The 19,673-nt window shown below is 45.6% G+C and overlaps 4 protein-coding genes across 4 annotated transcripts; 3 read left to right on the forward strand and 1 right to left on the reverse strand.

Annotated features, from left to right (window-relative positions):
- Positions 1–1,282: 1,282 nt before the first annotated feature.
- Positions 1,283–2,881, reverse strand: LOC110186776 (uncharacterized). Its single transcript, XM_020956047.2, has 2 exons — positions 1,595–2,881; positions 1,283–1,537 (listed from the first exon to the last, which is right to left on the reverse strand). Exons 1-2 carry the CDS (start codon positions 2,128–2,130, stop codon positions 1,363–1,365), a joined length of 711 nt encoding a protein of 236 aa, XP_020811706.1. The 5' UTR covers positions 2,131–2,881; the 3' UTR covers positions 1,283–1,362.
- A 1,766-nt stretch (positions 2,882–4,647) lies between these two features.
- On the forward strand, positions 4,648–7,619 carry LOC110186486 (uncharacterized). Its single transcript, XM_020955673.2, has one exon. The coding sequence runs from the start codon at positions 4,772–4,774 to the stop codon at positions 7,544–7,546; it is 2,775 nt and encodes a 924-aa protein (XP_020811332.2). The 5' UTR covers positions 4,648–4,771; the 3' UTR covers positions 7,547–7,619.
- A 614-nt stretch (positions 7,620–8,233) lies between these two features.
- LOC110186524 (uncharacterized) lies at positions 8,234–11,175 on the forward strand. Its single transcript, XM_020955722.2, has one exon. The coding sequence runs from the start codon at positions 8,418–8,420 to the stop codon at positions 11,103–11,105; it is 2,688 nt and encodes an 895-aa protein (XP_020811381.2). The 5' UTR covers positions 8,234–8,417; the 3' UTR covers positions 11,106–11,175.
- A 3,658-nt stretch (positions 11,176–14,833) lies between these two features.
- Positions 14,834–18,560, forward strand: LOC110186796 (uncharacterized). The gene is made up of 3 exons (XM_020956076.2): positions 14,834–15,603; positions 15,681–15,930; positions 15,995–18,560. Exons 1-3 carry the CDS (start codon positions 15,119–15,121, stop codon positions 18,431–18,433), a joined length of 3,174 nt encoding a protein of 1,057 aa, XP_020811735.2. The 5' UTR covers positions 14,834–15,118; the 3' UTR covers positions 18,434–18,560.
- The last annotated feature ends 1,113 nt before the right edge of the window (positions 18,561–19,673 follow it).

A 19,673-nucleotide genomic window follows, 5' to 3' on the forward strand; every position in this document is an offset into this window, starting at 1 on the left:
AGGGGATTCCCTCTGCTGGGAGTCCTGGGAGTCCTGAGGGTCCTGCTATTATCGCACATTGTTGGTGTAATATGCAATATTATGTCAGGCAGCGGATGTAATTTAACTTGATGCTGTTAAAAAAGCTTTTCGCCCAACAATGGAATCCAGCTGAAATCAGGACTAAGCACGGCGCAGCAGGAGCGAAATGAAGTTCGCAAATCGAATTCAATTATTTACTTGATACTTGGGACACAATGGCAGGGGACACAATCCTCAAGGAGAAGTCAATAATAAAATTTTCCTTGGCTACACATTTCCCGCATTATGGCCAACAGCCCCATTCACAATATGATTATGGAGCATCTGTGCTGACGGCAAATAAAATAAAATAAAAAATAGATGAACTTACTCTCCTTTAGGCGTACAGACAGACACACACATGGGCCCGTCAAATTTCCAGCAAATATCCCAAGGAGAGGACATTAAAATGAGCAAAATGTGTAATAAAAATCCAACCTGATCCCGGGCCCCAAATATTTGCTTATCTACAAAAGCCAGCAGGGAAAAATACCCCGAATTGAAGTAACATTCTAATCAAGCAAAGTAAAAAATATAAAAAAGGAATGTAGGCTAACTGCGGGAAGCCGTAGTGTGTATACCCTTTCATGGAACCATAGGGTCATAGATTAGAGTGTCTAATCGTTCATAACTCAGCCAAAAATGCATTAATTTTAATTCGGAAATCACTCCTATGTTAGTTTTTAGTAGTTTAAATAAACTGCATACTCAGTTTTTATCGATTTTTAACAATTTTAATGATGTAAAAATAAAAAATAAAAATATAAAATTTTGAAATTTTGAAAAAATTTTGAAAATTTATTTTTTGACCGGACATGAATAGATCGACTGGCCTGTTAACGCTGATCAAGAATATATATGATTTATAGGGTCGGAAACTATTCTTTCAGTACGTTGAAAGCTTTTTATTAAAATTATAATACCCTGAAGGGGTATCCAAAAAAAAATTTTCAAGAAGGCCATTATTTAAGCCAGAGCTTTAATTCTGTTTGGACAACAAATACAAGCGCTGAACGAGGAAAATCGATACACGATGTGATATGAAGCATGGCTGAATGCAGTTTAAAATACAGACCAGTAAGGGTTTCCAGGAATCCTGGAGAGATATTTTTTATCCAGTTCAATCTATATTTAAAGAGTTAATACAAAATGGTAGAGATTATAACTTACATTTTAACAGAAATCTGTTTGCCAAAATCCCTCCCAAGAGACCTTGTCCCAATTTTAATGTTATATTTTATTGGTTTTACATTGAATCAGCCATTATATATTAATCAATACCTCCCTTCCCGTTATCACCGGTTACCTGTGATTAGGACTCGATTGGATAACATAGTCCTTCTCCTTTTTCGCCGCGATCTCCAGAGCTTCACGGCAGGGATCGCATAAGTTGGGATGATTCTTCGACTTTCCAATGACAAACACTATGTCCTGGGGGCTAATGTTCGTATCCAAATTGCGACAGGTCTCGCCAACCCTGGAAACAAAGTATCCTGGAACTTAGTACCATCCTTAAAAGGTAACCCCTGCTCACCTGGCATAGTCTCCGCACTTGATGAATAGCTTGCAGAGAAACTCGAGCTTGCCCTTGGGCTTGCCTCCCATTTCCAAACGACAAGTGCGCGTGTAGGAGAACTCGGTCATGTCCAGGTTGATGCTATTGGTCAGTTTCCTGGGCAGACGGACTTTGCCCACACCCACCACCTCGCTATCATAGCAGACCTCGAAGCTCAGGCCGTTCTCCACGATGTCATTTGCGAGATCCTTGGGCTCCTTTTGGAAGGTCAGGGTGGCATTGGAATCGAACACGTCGACCTTTGTCTTGCTGGCCGTTAGATCGAAATGGTTACCCCCAAACGTAACCGACACGACCAGCTTACGGGGATCGGTCAACTGGACACCAGTCACATCTAGACGCGTCATCACGAAATCGAAGGAAAAAACGGGCAGTTTTCTATCGAAAACTGGCTCCTTGGGGACAACTACAGTCGTAGTTATGACCGAGGTTTGGGCGATCGACTTGGACTTTGCCTTGTCTTTTTTCCCCTTTCCCTTACCTTTCTTGGGCATCTTGCCGGTTGGAGTTTGGAGTCTGCGGGGTGATGTTAAAAAGGGAGGATATTTTCCTTTAAGGCTACATAAATGTTTATAAAATTTACAATGTAAGACCAAACAAATAAAACAACATTTTGATTATTAGTTGAAAGGTTTCTATGATCAGAGAGTGGTAAGTTTATCTACCAAAGACTGTAGCCTTAATAAATAAAGCTTCCATTGGAAACCTGCAATCAAACACGATTTAACACTTTGTCCGCCAGAGAGCAATCTTGGTTCTGGCTTGCGGAATTCGTAAATTTATTGGCAAACGAAATACCGCACTTCCAGCCCCCGGGTGCTGCAGCTCCCCTCACCTCCTGGTGAGTGATTCGCCAGCATATTTCAGAAGCGTTTAATGGGAGCACTCATTTGTCTGCCAGCAGAAACAGAAACAGAAACAGCAGAGCTCCTTCTCGCTCCTCGCTCCCAGTGTCAGTGGTTTTGATGCAGCCACAAGGAGCATCATCCGGAGGAGGTGTACACTCTGGCGTATACGTAACGTGCGAAAACCAAGAGTGCTCGCCAGAGCAAAAACATGGTCCAAAGGCATACTGCAACTTCCCTCCAACCAATTACTTGTGGGCTGGCCAGCAGAGAGCACACGGAATTAGTTTTGCCAGCAGAAGAAGAAGCATCTTTTGTGTTTTATTGTTTATCCAAAAGGATTTATTAAGGTCCTACTTATGTTTCGCATACACACACAGCAATGGTCAAGATAATAGAGCTGAAAGAAAAAGACAATAACTTGTTGTATGGTATTGGAAACTAAATAGATTTTAATTTTTATATATTTCTTTTATTTATTTATTACGTTGAGAGCAAGAAAACACGTTAGTTGCACCTTGACAGCTTAGTTGCTTTGCACGCTATCAGATTTATAATTTATTGCAAATTCTTTTTAATATTTCGTGATTCACTCAAGATTTTTGCTCAAGCCCCTTAAAATACAATATATCATACTGTTCAAGTACTTGTATTTCCCCCCCAGCTGTGTATATCCAAAGGCCTACACCCTAATTGGTGGCCTTTTCGGCTTAAGGCCAATGCAAAGTGCCTTTGTCACTTATTTTGCGGCTAGACATTAATTTGGCAAGCAATTAAATTGCAGCTAGACGAACATTCCGTAGACGAGTACAAATATGCAAATATATGTGGTCTCCTCCGTTGTCGACCATTCCATCAGTAGAAACCCATTCAGCAAATAAATTATGCAATCGAAGGCAAAGGCACCAATTCGACCAATGACAATTGCCGCCGAAATTGTTTTACAATTGCTTTGCTCGACAAAATGGCCAACTAATTAACAAGTCATTAATGCCACGTTTTCGACCAGAGGAATTTTAGCCAATTCCTAGCCACAATTGAAAATGTTTGCTCCGGCACGGCGGTCTCATGTTCACACGTTTCGAGGGGGCGCCAAAATATTTGCACAAGCTCTGACCAACAATTTGTAGCAAAATAAGGAATTTCGAGCCACTAGACAGGTAAATACTCTTCAGTGTTATTAAGTTTAGTATTTATTTACCATTCTTAGTAACAGCAAAAGGCTAGATACGACTTAACCGCATGGAATGCGACATCTTTAGGCATCAGGTCTTGAACGAAATTCCTTGAAAATGGACTTTAATCGCTTTCGCTACTCTTTCCATATTAGTGTATACAAATTAAGTGCTATTGTGTGCATTCTTTAAGCCCAAAAAGCACCGATGCTGGACCCACTCTTGTCGGTTAGAGCAAATTGGGATATATACAGCCACCATTGTTGTATAATTTATGCACGAGTGGTTTCCACTTGGCCAGCAGAAACTCGCCTGCGCCTGGGGCCCGGGCATCCAATTTGTTATTGTTTGGCTATTGGCGTGGACAGCAAGGACCTGACCAATGAACCCACACCCACTCCAACTCTCACTGAGCTTTTTGGCCGCACCAATTTGTATCCAATTAAATCGGCTTAGTCGGTCAGGGAACGCTGGCTGCCAACGTTTTCATTTTTACTGTGAAAATAGTTCGGGAATTCGGCGGCAGCGATATGTATGCGTCAACCTAATGCGCGAAATTTAATTAAAATTGAACTTAATTTAGATAAGCATGTGAGCTGATTTGATAAATGGCCCGAGGAGGGCGTCGTGTGAGTTTTCCTCGCTTTTCCTTGGAACATTGCGTGCTAAGCCGCTTACGGAAGGTGTAGCGATAAATAAAAGCGCGATTTTCCCTGGGAATCCACCGGCAACAGGCATCGAGGAGTGTAGCAGGGAGTGGCAGGGGTAATTAAAAATCCATTTTGCTGGGCCACAGTCCTTCGGGAAGAGAATCCATTTCGCAGGTGAGAGGAGTTCAAAGTTCAACTAAACAGCTACGTATGGGACCCTAATCACTGCGGGGACTTTGAAATCAGTTCTTTTGAGAATTTGTGCAAGATTTAGGATTTTCTTGCTCTCAATTTTTAAACTAAAGCCTTGTGTTTACTGTCACCTGATCCATATACCCTATCAGCCCAATGTATGCCAGTGTTCAGTATGTTCTCAACCTTTACACTAAACACCTTTTCAATTTTACATGAAATCATTTATACCTCGTGACAAATTTTGGATAGTTTTCTTCCGAGACATCCAAGATGGAGCCCGAAGAAATGGACTTTCTGTTCAACATAGCGATCATCCGCGCCAAGCTGTTCAGGGATTACCCGGACTCCGAAAAGATCGATGCGGTGGTCAAGTTCGCCGGCAACTCGCTGACCGTCCCGAACCGTCTCATCAATGTCAGTGAATTCGACGTTAACCAGCAGTACCCCTTCTCGAAAACTTGTGATGATCTGCGTCAAGCGCTGGAGACTGACGGAGTTGTGGTGGCACTGCGCTATGACAAGTCGTCACTGGGCAACGCCAAGGTTTTCTTACCAGACACACTTTTAGACAAGATTGGACCCACAATGAATGATATTTTTTATGAGGAAACCCTTCCCCTAATGCGCCAGAAGAATAGCATCGGCACCGTAAACTTCCTCCTTGTCCTGATGGCTAAGTGTGAGGATAATGAACAGGATCAGTTTGAGCGAAGGCCCAGTGTGAGATTTACCAGAATGTCTAGAGCCAGTATGAGCAGTGTAGACATCCTTCAGCTCAGTTTACCGGAAAAGAAGAAGAAGGAAGAGTGCTTCGGCCTGGGGCCGACTTTTAATCCACAGGACGTGCTCTTTGTCATCGGAGATCCTGATCCACTCCTAAAGATCCCCGACGAACCCTGCTCCGACCTCCAGATGGAGGAGGGCGATGAGCGACTCAGGCTGGATCTGCAGCGCTACCGAAGTCTTAATCGTCGCGTCATCTTTCCGACCGATGATCCCCAGCAGAAACCCTCGCTCAGACAATTGAAGAAGCTCACAGACAAGTTCGGTAAAATTATAGATTCGGTGGCCGAGAAGATGGAGCGAGCGCGTATGCCCACCAGTTTAATGGCCCCCAAGGAATCGCTTTTTGGGAACGCAAGGACACCGAAGGAGGTCGGCTCTGAGCGCTGGATCCCAGTGCCAATAGAATCCGAAGATGACTATGGCGTGAAGCCAATTCGCTACTGTCCCGTCTGCCTGTACTCGATGTCCTGGCTGCCGAGGTATACACCCTGCCCCAAGTGCAACACAAGACCACGTCCCGTGCTGAGGGAAGAGAGGCAAATGACCGCCAACGAAATCGTGGCCGAGCAGCTGGTAAGGCCAAAAACCAAGGACTTCTGTCTGCCTCCCTGCGATGCAGTAAGCCGAACTTCCAAAGAGTGGCTACTTGACAAGGACAAGCCTCAGCCTATGGTGAACTCAGACTCGGACGCAGAGCGTCCATCCTGCCGCTGCACATGTAAGGACGGCAAGACCTGTGCGCACTGTCGCATCCGCAAATTGTGCGAGGAAATCTTCAATAACGAAGTCGATGCAAAGAAAAGGGCAGAGCAGGAGAGAGCCCTGAGCCTCAGACGTTATCCCGATCCGCGCTCCAGTGAAGACTTTTCCTTGATTCCGGGGCCGGAAGACGACGACCGCCCTTACCTCTCGAGGGTCTTCTCCGAAATGAAGAGCCTGTATGCCCTGCACGACACCAAGAAGATCAATGCCATTCGTAAGCGCTGCAAGTCCGAGACACTGCTGACCATGAGATCTGCGCCTAGTCTGCACCAGACACAGCACAGTAGACTTAATGCCCAAGTCAGAGAATCCATTACTCGGCAGAAGGCTGGCCATAAGCACTGCTTGCCGCCAGACCCCATGGTGCCGCGGAACCATGGGTGGAATTGGTCACAAAGCCACGAGGCCAGGAAGCATGGCTGGCGACCAGGAGCTATCCGGCGGGCGGCCGTGCAAGTGATGCGCTTCTTCCTTACCTCCAAGGAGGACAGCCAGATCCCTGCCGAATGTGAGCAACTGCAGGAACAAGACTCACCAGTCCTTAATATTTGCAAGCGGGATGGTGAGATCTTTGTCACCTTGCGCCCGCTGGCCAGTCTAGGAGTTAGACAGAAGCCCATCATCTTCAGGATCGTGAAGAGCCACCTGGCGGTGGCCCTGCGCCAGATTAAGCGTGCTCTCAAGGATCAGGGCTTTGAGAAGTGCACCTGCCACAATTCCCTCATGCTCTGCACCTGTCGCGACGCCCTCGAGAAGTTCGAGCTGAACAAGGCGCTCCGGAGGGAGTGCCGGCGTCGGCTCATGGAACCGTGTCCAGAGCACCTTGTACTCACCGACACCAGTGTCAGCGACCTGGAGTTCAACCTGGATGTCCATCCGCCGCCTAGAAACTACAGATCCCATATTAAGGCCATCCGGAACTCGGTAAACCACGCGACTCAGACATCCAAGACGGACGCGTTGCCACCGCCGCCAATGTACCCCATGCGGGTATCACCCTATTACCAGGATTTCGATTGCGCTCTCGGAGATCGCTACATGGGAACGACTTTCGGCTTGCCGGGCGAGGACGTCTTCGAAGATGGCGTTTTCGGGTTGAGGGGAGGCGGGGCTCACGGTCCAAATCCTATGCCCTGTGGTCGAACTAAGCCAACGAATATGTGGGGTACAGCAGATGGTGCAGTTGTTGGAGGAGCTGGTGGACGCGGACGTAGGCAAGTACCCAGCAGGGCTGGACCCGGACCCTGGAAGGACTTTCCAGGTAAGGCCGGAAAGGGAAAAGGTGGGAAAAGCGATCCTATTCCGGTGCGGTATCCCAAACGATTGCTGAAACCAGCCCAGGATGCAGCCAAGGCGGCCAAACAGGCGGAAATTGATGCTGCGGCAAAGAAAAAGAAGGGCACCGACATGCTTAAATACCTAAAGGCAAAGGACACTTTGGTGCGTCCAAGGCCTCCCAAGCGCACTAAGCGGGAATCTGGAGGTCTAACTCTGTGACCCTGCAAATTGAAAAATTATGTACATTCAAAAGAAACGTGAAATAAACTTATAAGACAAATAATTAATCAAATAAGCAGAAGTAATCAACATTTTATTCAAAGGGTTTGACAAAAACAGACCTACTTTCCCTGCGTTTGAGCTATGACTTTCGGACCAATGTTACTCTTCTCCGACACTTTGGGAGTAGCCTGGACGGCAGCAAGGGCGAGAAGCAGGAATCCACACAGAGCGAAGATCTTCATTATGGGAGTTTTAAGTGCAAATTTATCCAGTCGACCCCATTTATACCAGCATCCGAAACCCGTTCCACAGCTTAAAACTGTTTATAATTCAATTTCGACTTTTTTTGATTAGGAAGAGTATTAATATTAGAAAACCTGCCAATCGTAATTAAAATTACTGTATTATTATTTATGAAAAACTGGTTGTTTTGTGACGAAATACGAACACGAGGTTTAACTGTTTGTTTGTTTATTTTCAAGCGTAATATGATAATAAATAATACAAATTTAATTGGTTTAAGCGTGATGTTATTTAAGTGTTTGTCAAAGATCAAGATTAGAGAATACTAAAAATATTGGATTACCAATATATAATATACATAAAATTTGATTTCACGTTGGAATATATGTGAGAAAAGTCTATATTCTGTTTTATAGACTAATATAGACTTTTCCACTCGATATATTTGCCTTGACCTAAATGCCATCAAATCTAAAAATTAAATCCACATACACACCTTCTGTTCCCTCGTTAACACCTTACAAACCTTAATTTTTCAGCTGTTGCAGCTTTCCAATTTTCAAAGGTTTTGGTTACATCTTTCAATTCGGAAGTACGAAGAACCCCAAGTAATACCAGCTTAGAAATGAATATTAGCGTTCCCTTTCTGTTTGATGTGGTCGTGACCCATTTGGAGGTCTTCGGCGTGACATTCAAGGATCCGTTGCAGGTTGCTGTGAAACTTAAGTTCATGGGCAACGACTTAAAGCTGACCTCCAGCCGAGTGAACGTTAGCGGATTTGTGGCCAATCGGGAATTTGAGTTCCTCTCGGAGCCGGAGGTGGTACGCAACAACCTAGAGCAGATGGGTTTGGAGCTGGCTGTCATCTATCAGAGGTCAACTTTGGGAAAGGCGTCTGTGACCTTTCCATCGGATTTTCTGGGAAAAATAAGCCCCGCCATGAACGACCTGCTACGCGAAGATACAGTGGATCTAATACGTCTCGAAGATGTCGTGGGATCGATTAGCATCCTTGTCCGACTAACCCTAAAATGCGAAGGAGTCCCACAGAGCCAAGATGGACAAGGGAAGGGAAGTCGTGTAAGTTGCTCCGGCCAAGGACCCACCATCAATCCGCAGGACATGATGTTCCTCATCGGTGATCCCGACCCTCTGCTGCAAATTCCCACAGATCCATGCTCCGAGCTTGAAGCGGAAGAGGGCGACGTGCGCCTCAGTCTGGACCTGAAGCGCTACCGAGGTCACAATCATCGTGTCACCTTCCCAAAGGATGACCCCTGCCCCAAGCTGAAACCTTCATTCAGCCGCCTGAAAAGGCTCACCAAGGAGTACTCCCAGATTATAGATTCGGTGGCCGAGAGGGTAAAGAACATGGATTGCTGCACAGGCGGCTTAACCATACCGACACTGACAACTTCTACCAGATACCCGGTGGGTGAGCGCTGGATTCCAGTCCCACTCAGATCGGAGCCTGAGGATCTGTCCGGAGTTAAGCCCATTCGCTACTGTCCCGTCTGCCTGTATTCGATGTCCTGGCTGCCGAAGTACATGCCCTGTCCCCGCTGCAATACGAAGACGCGTCCCGTGTTACCCTGCCAGGATCCGAAGGAACAACTAACGGCGATGCAGATCGTAGCCGAGCAGCTGGTGAGGTCGAGTGGGCCGCAGGGAGGCGAGAAACTCTGCTTGGGTCCATGCATTTCGAGTCACCAAGTGGGCCAAAACCGGGACAGCGAGGGAGACGAGTGCCCACCCTGTCAATGCACCTGCACCGCGCACAAAATATGCGCCCACTGTCGCGTCCGTAAAATGTGCGAGGACATCTACAAGAGCCCTCCGGTGCCAAAGCCGCCCCCACGAGTACCTAAGCCCGGCCCTGACGAGGACTTCTGCGTGATCCAAGAGTCGCAGGACGATGAGCTTCCCTACCTCTCAAGGGTCTTCCATGAGATGAAGAACCTGTACGAGCTGCATGACTTCAAGAAGCTCTCGGCTCTGGAGCTGCGCTGCCGGTCCCAGACTTTGCTGCCGAGGCGCTCCATCAAGGAGCTGACCGAAACGCTACACCAAGGAGGCAGGCCGCAGTCCCTGACAGAAGATCGCCAAAAAGCAGGCCACAAGGAATGCCTGCCACCCGGAAACGCGGTGTCCCGACGACATGGCTGGAGCTGGACCAACTCAGCTGAGGCCCGCACCAAAGGCTGGCGGCCGGGAGCCATCCTGCGATCCTCTGGCCACGTCATGCGCTACTTCCTGGCGTACAGAGATCAAAATCTACAAACGCACCGAAAGATAATTTGCGATGAAGATCGTCGCCACAGGATGGCTAAGCCCGTGCTGAATGTATGCAAACGGAATGGCGAGATTTTTGTCACATTGCGTCCCCTGGCCACCATGGGTAAGAGTCAGAAGCCGATCATCTTCAAAATCGTGAAGAGCCACCTGGCGGTGGCTCTGCGCCAGATTAGGCGTGCTCTCAAGGATAAGGGCTTTGAGAAGTGCACCTGCCACAAGTCCCTCATGCTCTGCACCTGTCGCGACGCCCTCGAGAAGTTCGAGCTGAACAAGGCGCTCCGGAGGGAGTGCCGGCGTCGGCTCATGGAACCATGTCCTGAGCACCTTGTACTCACCGACACCAGTGTCAGCGACCTGGAGTTCGATCTGAATGTGACTCCGCCGGCGGATACTCGCTGGCCCAGGGAGTCAATTTGCAATACGGTGAACCACGGCACGCAGACCGAGATACGCGGATGGGAGCTGCCACCCACAAATCCTGTGTCAGATAATCCCTACTACAAGGCATTTGATTGTGCAGTCGGGGATCGCTACATGGGCACGTCTTTCGGCTTACCGGGCGAGGACGTCTTCGAAGACGGCGTTTTCGGGTTGAGGGGAGGCGGCCCTCACGGTCCAAATCCTATGCCCTGCGGTCGAACTATGCCAACGAATATGTGGGGTACAGCAGATGGTGCAGTTGTTGGAGGACGCGGACGTAGGCAAGTACCCAGTGGGCCTGGAACCGGTCCCTGGATGGGCTTTCCAGGTATGGCCGGCAGGGGAAAAGCTGCGAAAAGCGATCCTATTCCGGTGCGGTATACCAAACGATTGCTGAAACCCGCCCAGGATGCAGCCAAGGCGGCCAAACAGGCTGAAATTGATGCTGCGGCGAAGAAAAAGAAGGGCCCTGACATGCTTAAATACCTACAGGCAAAGGGCACTTTGGTGCGTCCATGGAATCCTACAGAAGGCAAGGACCTACGGCCAAGGCCTCCCAAGCGCACTAAGAGACAATCAGAATGTCTTACGCTGTAATCCTGCAAATGTAATAATTGAGTTCATTTGAAAGACACGTGAAATAAAGAACAAGGTAATTAACAATAAAGAATCGTATTGAAAATCTATCAAATATTCTCATTTTTCAAATCAATATTTTTATATAGGCACTTTTTCGAAAAATTAAAGTTTAAAAAACTCATAACTAAGCCAAAAACGCAATTTAATTCGGAAGCCATTACTATGTTAGTTTTTAGTAGTTTAATAAACCTGCATATTCAATTTGAAATTTACAAAAATTTGGGTTTTTATCCGTTTTTGACAATTTTAACGATGTAACCCCTTATAAAATTTTCAAAAATTTAAATTTGATTTTTTGTCCAGACATAGCTAGATCGATTCGGCTTTTAATGCTGATCAAGAATATATATTTTTTTTTAAAATGCTTATTTATTGAGCTGAATTTTATTATTGTACAATTACTGTAGTATAGCAACTTTTTTACAATAGTGAGGGGAGAAGTTCAATGGAAAATGGAAGGAAGGTCCGGGGGTGACCATGCTACTTACTACCGGGACTCGAACCCGGACCGGCAGTGCTACGGGTTCCAGTGTTTGTCGTCTCAACCCTTTGAGCTACCACCGGCGGCAAGAATATATATGAATTATAAGGTCGGAAATGACTCATTCACATCGTTCTAGGCTTCGGACCATTAGAATAATACCATTCTTTGAGTCGATATTTGTCTATATTTATACATGGAAATATTCTCTACAAATAAAATTTTAAAATCTCATAACTAAGCCAAAAATGTATTAATTTTAATTCTAAAATCACTCCTATGTTAGTTTTTAGTAGTTTAAAAAATCTGCGTACTCAGTTTAAAATTTTTAAAAATTAGGACTTTTATCAATTTTTGACAATTATAACGATGTAACCCATAATAAAAATTTTAAATTTTGGAAAAAAAATACATTTATGCCAAAAACAGCCAGATCAACTCAGCTTTTATTGCTGATCAAGAATATATATGATTTATTGGGTCGGAAATGACACCTTCTAAGCGTTAAAAGCTTCTGGCGAAATCTATAATACCATTTTTTTAATCCATATTATTTATATCTATACATTTATATGAGAAGGGCACTTATTGTAGAATGATCCTCAGCAGAAAATGATCCGCAAAATGCTAGCTAATCCAAGCAATAAATATAATTATTTACCAGTTCTCGGTTTTTGTTTGTTCATTTTAATAATTTTGTTTAGCCACAAAACAACCTGTTTTGAGTAAACAATAATACAGTTGTTTAAGCCAAAGATAACGAGTGCCAGGTGTTTTTTCAATAATAATACTGTTTCTCATTAAACCCAAGGTGAATATAAATTATAACAGTTTTTTTTTTATTTATTTACAAGAACAAAAAACCAGAGAGTTAATACACATATTAAAGAACTGGTTTTCTGCAGAATCCAGATATGTGAGGTGTTTCCCATCATCCAGACTGCAGTACAAATTTCCCATCATGAAGATTTTCCTTCCCTCTTGTCTTTTTATTTTTCTTTAATGGCTTTATAAGTATATGAATGATATAATATTGTAAAGTATTTAAAGAAATGAAAAGGAAAATGCATATACCCATTTTAAATATATATTTTTTTGAGACTTATGTCGTCTTTGGCAGGATTCTTATATCCTCTACGGGTACTAATATATATACAATATATATAATTTAATTATATAACTTTACACCCGAAAATAGGCTTCAATAATAATAATCGATTATTTGTTATTGTCATTAAACAACCTGTTCTGAGCAATAAACATTAACACTGCAGATAAAACTGCAAAAACATCTACAGTAACCGGTGTTAAAAAAAAATCATCGATTTGAGTAAGTGCCATAACTTATAAATTATATTGTTAGCAGGTGGAGAAAGCCAGTGAGTAAGTATAAAAGAGCTCGTGCGGTTCTCAGAAGGCATCGAAAACAGTCACGATGAAGTTCTTTGCTATTGCTGCCGCCTTCCTCCTCATCGCCGTTCTGGCCATTGTCCAGGCCACTCCTGGCCACCAGCAACCGTCTCTCCATGGTGGGCACGGATCATCAGGTCCTGTGGGACACGGTGGTCACAACGCTCCCGCAGGCCATGGTCACGGTGCACCAGCTGGCCATGGTCACAACGCCCCAGTCAGCCATGGTCACGGCCACCATTAACTTCTGGCAGGAAAGCTAACCAGCTGTCTTGGAAGGAAGTAGAAGTGAATAAAAGCAATCAATAAAAATTTCGTTTTTTCGAAACCTATTATGTCTTTTCTTTTGTACTTCCTTTAGTATTTCCTTTAGATCAAATTAAATCTTTGATATTAATAAATGCCATGCGTTTGATTCATTACTAAAAACTAAGCGTGTTTATTCGGAAAGTCAAATTCTGTATACTTTTGGAGATTGCAATTGGATTCGATTGAACCTTGCTGAAGTGTTTAAAACAATAACGAATAAATACACTAAACTTTTTATTATGTTTTCTAAACTAAAAACCGAAAGTTGTTATGGCAGCTACTTAAATAGCCATCCGATGTTGATTAAATTTAATTATTTTCAAATTGTAAAAAAAAAGAATAAATCCAATAAATATAGCATTGAATGTTTCTTTAATAGTTTCGCTTTTTTTATAGAATACAAATCAAAATATAAGGAATAGATATATCTAAGAGTGGATGGAATTATGTTAAACAACAGCAAAGTTATATATTTTTATCAAGCCAGCTATAATCTGAAACAGTTGTCTGATCTGACCCTTTTTGACATAACAATATTATTATTATGATATTTCATAAATTTATAATAAATTTAACAACAACAGAAAGAAACTACGTGCTTCAAAAGTTAACTTTTAATTAACTTTAACCAATTAATGAAAAAACTACAAATTCAATTCAATCTCAGAAACTTTAACGGGAAAATCTTTTTCTGATCAAGAATCATTTCTGAATACATACAAAGTCTCATGGCTATAATAATTTTAATCAATATTATAGAAAGAGTAAAAAACAGTATTGGAGCTTTATTATTAATTTTAGCAATGTCCCAAAATAGGTTTCTTTATTAAAAATCGATTAGTCTTAACATTCATGAAGCAACCTGTTTTGAGTAAAAAGCATTTCGTTCTTTGTTAACACAAAGAACAACTGCAAAAACTTCTGAAGTGATCGGCTTTTAGGTAAAAGAACACTTGATAAAATTCACCAGAATTACCACCGGATATCCTATATCTGCAATTAGAAATATATATATCCAGCAGGTGGAAAAAGTCAGCTAGTATGTATAAAAGACGTTGCTTGACTCCCAGAATGTATTCAAATCAGCCACGATGAAGTTCTTTTCCTTTGCTGCCACCTTCCTCCTCATCGTCGTTCTGGCCTGCGTCCAGGCCAATTCGGATGACCAAGTAAAGGATCCGATATTTCAGTCTTACCAGCTTTCCAAAGGCCGTAGAGTTGGTTATGGTAGCGATTCTGTATTCAGCGGCGAATATGGCCGCCAACCCGAATTACCAAGGGGCATGTTGGAGTAAAGTAAAAGTGTATGAAAGCATTCAATAAAATGTTATATGTATTTCAAATAGCGTGTTCTGTCTTTTCTTTTGTAGTTTAGCTCATCTTTAAACATACTTCTGATCTAAGTTTTTGGAAATAACATTTCTAAAGCACACCAAAAATTATATATTGTCTCGCTTGAGCTGGGAAAAAGCCCAAAGGAATCCCCATCGAACAACCTAAGCTCTCCAAATCAAAGGCTCTGAGTAGACATTTTCTGATCATTTTATATTTCACTTTGGTCGTAGATGGTCTTGCTTTTACGTTCCGTATTTGCCTGTCGGAGTCCCAGTTTTATTGTAAAGTTTAGAGTAGTATAGTCCTCCCCAAAAACAGTGTTCCCCATTTTAAAAAATTAAAAGTAAAAAAATCGTTTATTAAAAGCTCACTCTGGTTTCGTGAGGCCACGACAGGCAGAGCTCAAAATTACAGATTGCCAGCCATTTCAACAGAGATGGGTCCGAAACAGGAGCCCGATGCGACCACATTGGAGCAATTGCCGGAGGCCGCAAAGCCAAAGAAGGTTTCCCCGCCAATCTTCGTCTTCGACGTGGTCGTCACCCATGTAGAGTCTCCTAGTGCCGAGTTCACAAATCCCTCTAAACTGGAGGTCATCGCCACCTTTGGCAAGATCCAAATGGATCTGGGGCCCGATCAGGTCAACGCCAGCGACTTCAGGCCAAACAGCAGCCTCACTTTCCAGAAGGACCCCAAGGATATGCGCAAATTGGTGAAAGATTGCGGTCTCTCCTTTGCGGTTACCTATGCCAAGAAGATCATTGGTGCCGCTCAGACATCGTTTCCCCTCGGCATCGTAGATTCCATCGAACGGGATATGGCTGACATTGTCCACACGGACACCATCGCATTGGAGCGCGGTGGTGAGGTGACAGGCAAGCTGGAGTTCCTCTGCCGCCTGGTCTGCATGTGTGCTCCTGAGTAAGTGAATCGAACTTTCTTCTGTTAGGGCAGGAACTTCCATTTCAGCGTCCTTGCAATTATTCATCTGCTTCCAGAGAGGGCGAGACCGAGTGCCAACGGTTGATGGACCGAAGCATCAATCCACAGGACATCATGTTCGTTCTGGGAGAGTCCCAGGTATGTCCCAGTGCCTGCGCGCCGTGTGCTAATGATTTGGACGATGAGGAGGGTGACGAGCGTCTCCGGCTGGACCTAGAACGATACCGCAGCCAGGGCGGTGGCATCAAGCCCTACAAGATGACGACAGACAATTCGTCTATGGTCCCAGCCTGCTGTGAACTGAAGGTGGGTTTGTATAGCCGTCGGATTCAGTCTGGCATAATATCTGCTTCTTCCATTTTTCCCCCAGAAAATGGCCATTGAGTACGAGCAGATGATAGACTCTATAACCAAATCCACGGGAAAGGCGCCGCCACCCGTTCCGCCATGTCGCGATCCCGACGAAGAAGCCGCCTTCGGTATGAGTCCCTGCTTCTGCCAGAAGACGGAACCACCGATGCTGCTCGATCTGCCGGAGCCGCCGAATAAGCCGTGCTTCGTTTATCTGCCCGCCTACCAGGAAAATGAAGAAATGCCGGACTTTTGCGACCGCAACCTCATCCCGGTGCCGATTGCCGACTGCGATGGTGAGCCTATGCAAGACATCAAGCCCATTCGATTCTGTCCTGTCTGCCTGACCAACATGTCCTGGCTTCCCAAGTTCGCCTCGTGCCCCAAATGTGGCGTCAAGCCAATGCCTGTGGTGGAGGAGCGGCACAAGGAAAAGAAGCTGTCCGCCGAAGAGATTCTGCTCGAATATCTGGGCCAGCCGCCGCCTACGGTGGAGGACTACTGTGAGAATCCCTGCGAGAAGGCCATGCAGGCCAAATCGGAGGCTGCCGCCAATGAAGAGTGTCCGCCGTGCCGTTGCACTTGCAAGTACGGCAAGATGTGCGCCCACTGTCGCATCCGGAAAGCCTGCGCCGACATCTTCAAGCCAGACAAGGGTTTACCGCCCAAGTGCCCCAAGCTGGAGCCCAAGGAGTCGGAGGACTACTGTGTGGTGAACAAGAGCTCCGACGATTGCCGCCCATATCTGGCCAAGGTCTTCTCCGAACTGCGAGACCTCTACGACATCAAGGATACCAAAAAGATGTCCGATCTGGATGAAAACTGTGAGCGGACGGCGACCAAGCCAGCAGCACCAGCAGCACCAGGGATAAAGGCAAAACCGGCGGAGACCAAGAAGATAGAGAGCCCGGCAGCGAAGGAACAGTCAACAACAGCCAAAGCTGTGTATATACCGCCCAACCAAAAGGGCCAGATCTCAAGCAGACACAAAAAGTGCGTCAGGCAGGCGGGCTTCGTATCCCGCAACCATGGCTGGGCATGGAGCAACAGTTGGGAGGCCAAGAAGCTGGGCTGGCGTCCGGGAGCCATCCGCAAGCCCATCAAGAATCTGATGAAGTTCTTTCTGGAGCAATCGCAGGATAAGAGTGCCTCTTCCCAGCTCAGGGAGGCTGAGGCGTTGGAGCACGAAAAGGAGCTGGCCGCTCCAGTTTTGAATATCTGCAAGAAGGACGGCGCCATCTATATCACGCTGCGTCCGCTGAGTACCCTGGGCGTCCGCCAGAAACCCATCACCTTCCGTATCGTGAAGAGCGATCTGGCGGTGGCACTGCGCCAGATTAAGCGGAAGCTCAAGGACAAGGGCTTTCGCAAGTGCACCTGCCACCAGTCCCTAATGATGTGCACTTGTCGCAACACCCTCGAGAAGAGGCAGCTCCAGCGGGCCCTGGACAAGGAGTGCCGGCGTCACTATATCGCACCCGCAGCCGAGCATCTGATCCTAACCGACACCAGCGAGAGCGACATGGAATACGACTTCGATGTCACCCCACCGGCGGGTACGGAGCAAAAGTATCCACCGCCTATTCCTGCTCCGAGCGTAAACCATGGCACCCAGACGTCAAAGAAGGACCAGGTGCCGATGCCGCCAAAATATCCCATGCAGGTGCCTCCCTATTACCGGGGATTCGATTGCGCCCTCGGAGATCGCTACATGGGCACCGCCTTCGGATGGCCGGGCGAGCTCGTCTTCGAGGACGGCGTCTTCGGCCTGGCGGGCGGCGGACCCCACGGTCCTAATCCAATGCCCTGCGGCGGTATCCGGCCAGGCAATGCATGGGGTGGCAGCGCACCAGGTGGTGGAGCAAGTGGAGGACCATATGCTGCATTTGGAGTTGGAGGTGGTGGGGGAGGAATGCTCGCTGGACGCGGACGTAGACAAGGAGCCGTGAGTGGCGGTGGAATGGGTGGAGGCGGTCCCGGCGGTTTTGGAGGTCCCGGAGGTTTTGGAGGTCCCGGAGGTCTGGGCGGCGGCGCCTGGAAGGGATTCCCTGGGGTCAAGGGTGGTATTGGTGGAAAGGACGGCAAGGGTGGCCGCGGTGGCAAAAGCGGACCGATCCCAGTCCGCTATCCCAAGAGATTCCTCAAGGCTGCCCAGGATGCGGCCAGGGCGGCTCAAGAGGCAGAAAAGGCCGCTGCGGAGAAGAAAAAGAAGGGCCCCGATATGATGAAATACCTGCAGAATCAGGGCATCCTAAAGCGACCATGGAATCCGAGCGAGGGCAAGGATACACGCCCGCGACCTCCCAAGCTATCCGACAAAGGACCAGATGGTCTCAATGCCTTCGAGCGGAAGCGCAGGGATCTCTTGGCAGGGCCGGCTCCTCTGATCGGCCAGGCTCCCAGAAGAGGCAAGGGCCCCCAGGCCCACGGTCACAATCGCGTGGATATTGTCTGTTAGGGTTACTTATCAAGGTGCTCGGGGCTAACCAGGAAATGGATTCTGTGATTTCCGATGACTCTACCAATTGTTATGTAAACTCATTCAGATGACAAGCTTTGTTCACAAAAAAAAACTATACATTTTATGTTAGTTTATCTTATTTTTTCACATTCTATGGTAAGTACATTTTATAATTTTATGAGGGAAGAAAAAAGGCTTTTAATAATTTATAAATTTTCCATCTCGATGTTTTAGCTTCACTCACGTATTAGAAATAAGTCTTTCCAATCACTTTGCACATGTCAATTCATATCAAAAATGATAAATACAAATCTTATGTGCACATTTGCCTTTCAACCTGTTGCCATAATTGAATTTTCATTCAAGTTAAGCAAATATAAGTGTATCAAAAAGATACTCGAAACTTATAATGCGACGAAAATCCAAATAGTATTATCAAATGTTATGTTCTGTAAGATTCTATCTCGGTCTTTGCTCTCTTGTATATTATGCATGAAATATGGCAATTTCAATTAGTTTTTAGTGCCACCGCCCCACAGACAGACGGAGGATTAAATTCTGTAAGCCCCCAACAGCTTGTTTGCGTTATTATAACAGCATTTTGGATTTCGGATTTCAGATTTCAGATTGCCATTGGAATGGCAACTCCACTTCATATTCCCCTTCCCGCAATGACATCGGCGGAGATACATAGCTATAGTCGAGATTGAAAATGTTGTCTGTGTGCAGTTAATTAAATGGCAGGCACGCACAGGGATCTCTCTCTGCCAGAGGGGACTGAGGGGGCAATACTACTTCATAACGGTTTAGATAGCGACAGAAACCCACACACGCACTCTGTGTAATAGTAAATTAATGGCGAATGTTAATGTATGCAAAATACCTAAGCTGATTAGCAAAGGCAACGGCCACATATCAGCAACTCGGTGGGAATTGGCAAACTTAAATTAAGTCTAATAAGTGCACAAGGCATGCTAGCTAGGATCTACCAATGGCTATGTAAGATATTATATCTAGTGAATTTTAAAATGAGAATTAATAAATGATTTTTAGGTTGCAATTAGGCTCTCTTTCCCTCTCTTTATCTGTGCTATTTTCAGTATGAGCACCTCTCTCTGTGTTCCTCTAGAGATATCCCTTACGCTCTATGCCTGTCCCTAGGCCTAGTCCTATGCCTAGAGGCATCCTTTCTCTCTCTTCCTCTCACTCTCACTCTCACTTTCTCTGTTCTCTTTTC

The sequence above is a fragment of the Drosophila serrata genome, unplaced genomic scaffold (assembly GCF_035046125.1).
Source record: "Drosophila serrata isolate PLE 108 unplaced genomic scaffold, ASM3504612v1 contig_382, whole genome shotgun sequence".
Lineage (NCBI taxonomy): Eukaryota > Metazoa > Arthropoda > Insecta > Diptera > Drosophilidae > Drosophila > Drosophila serrata.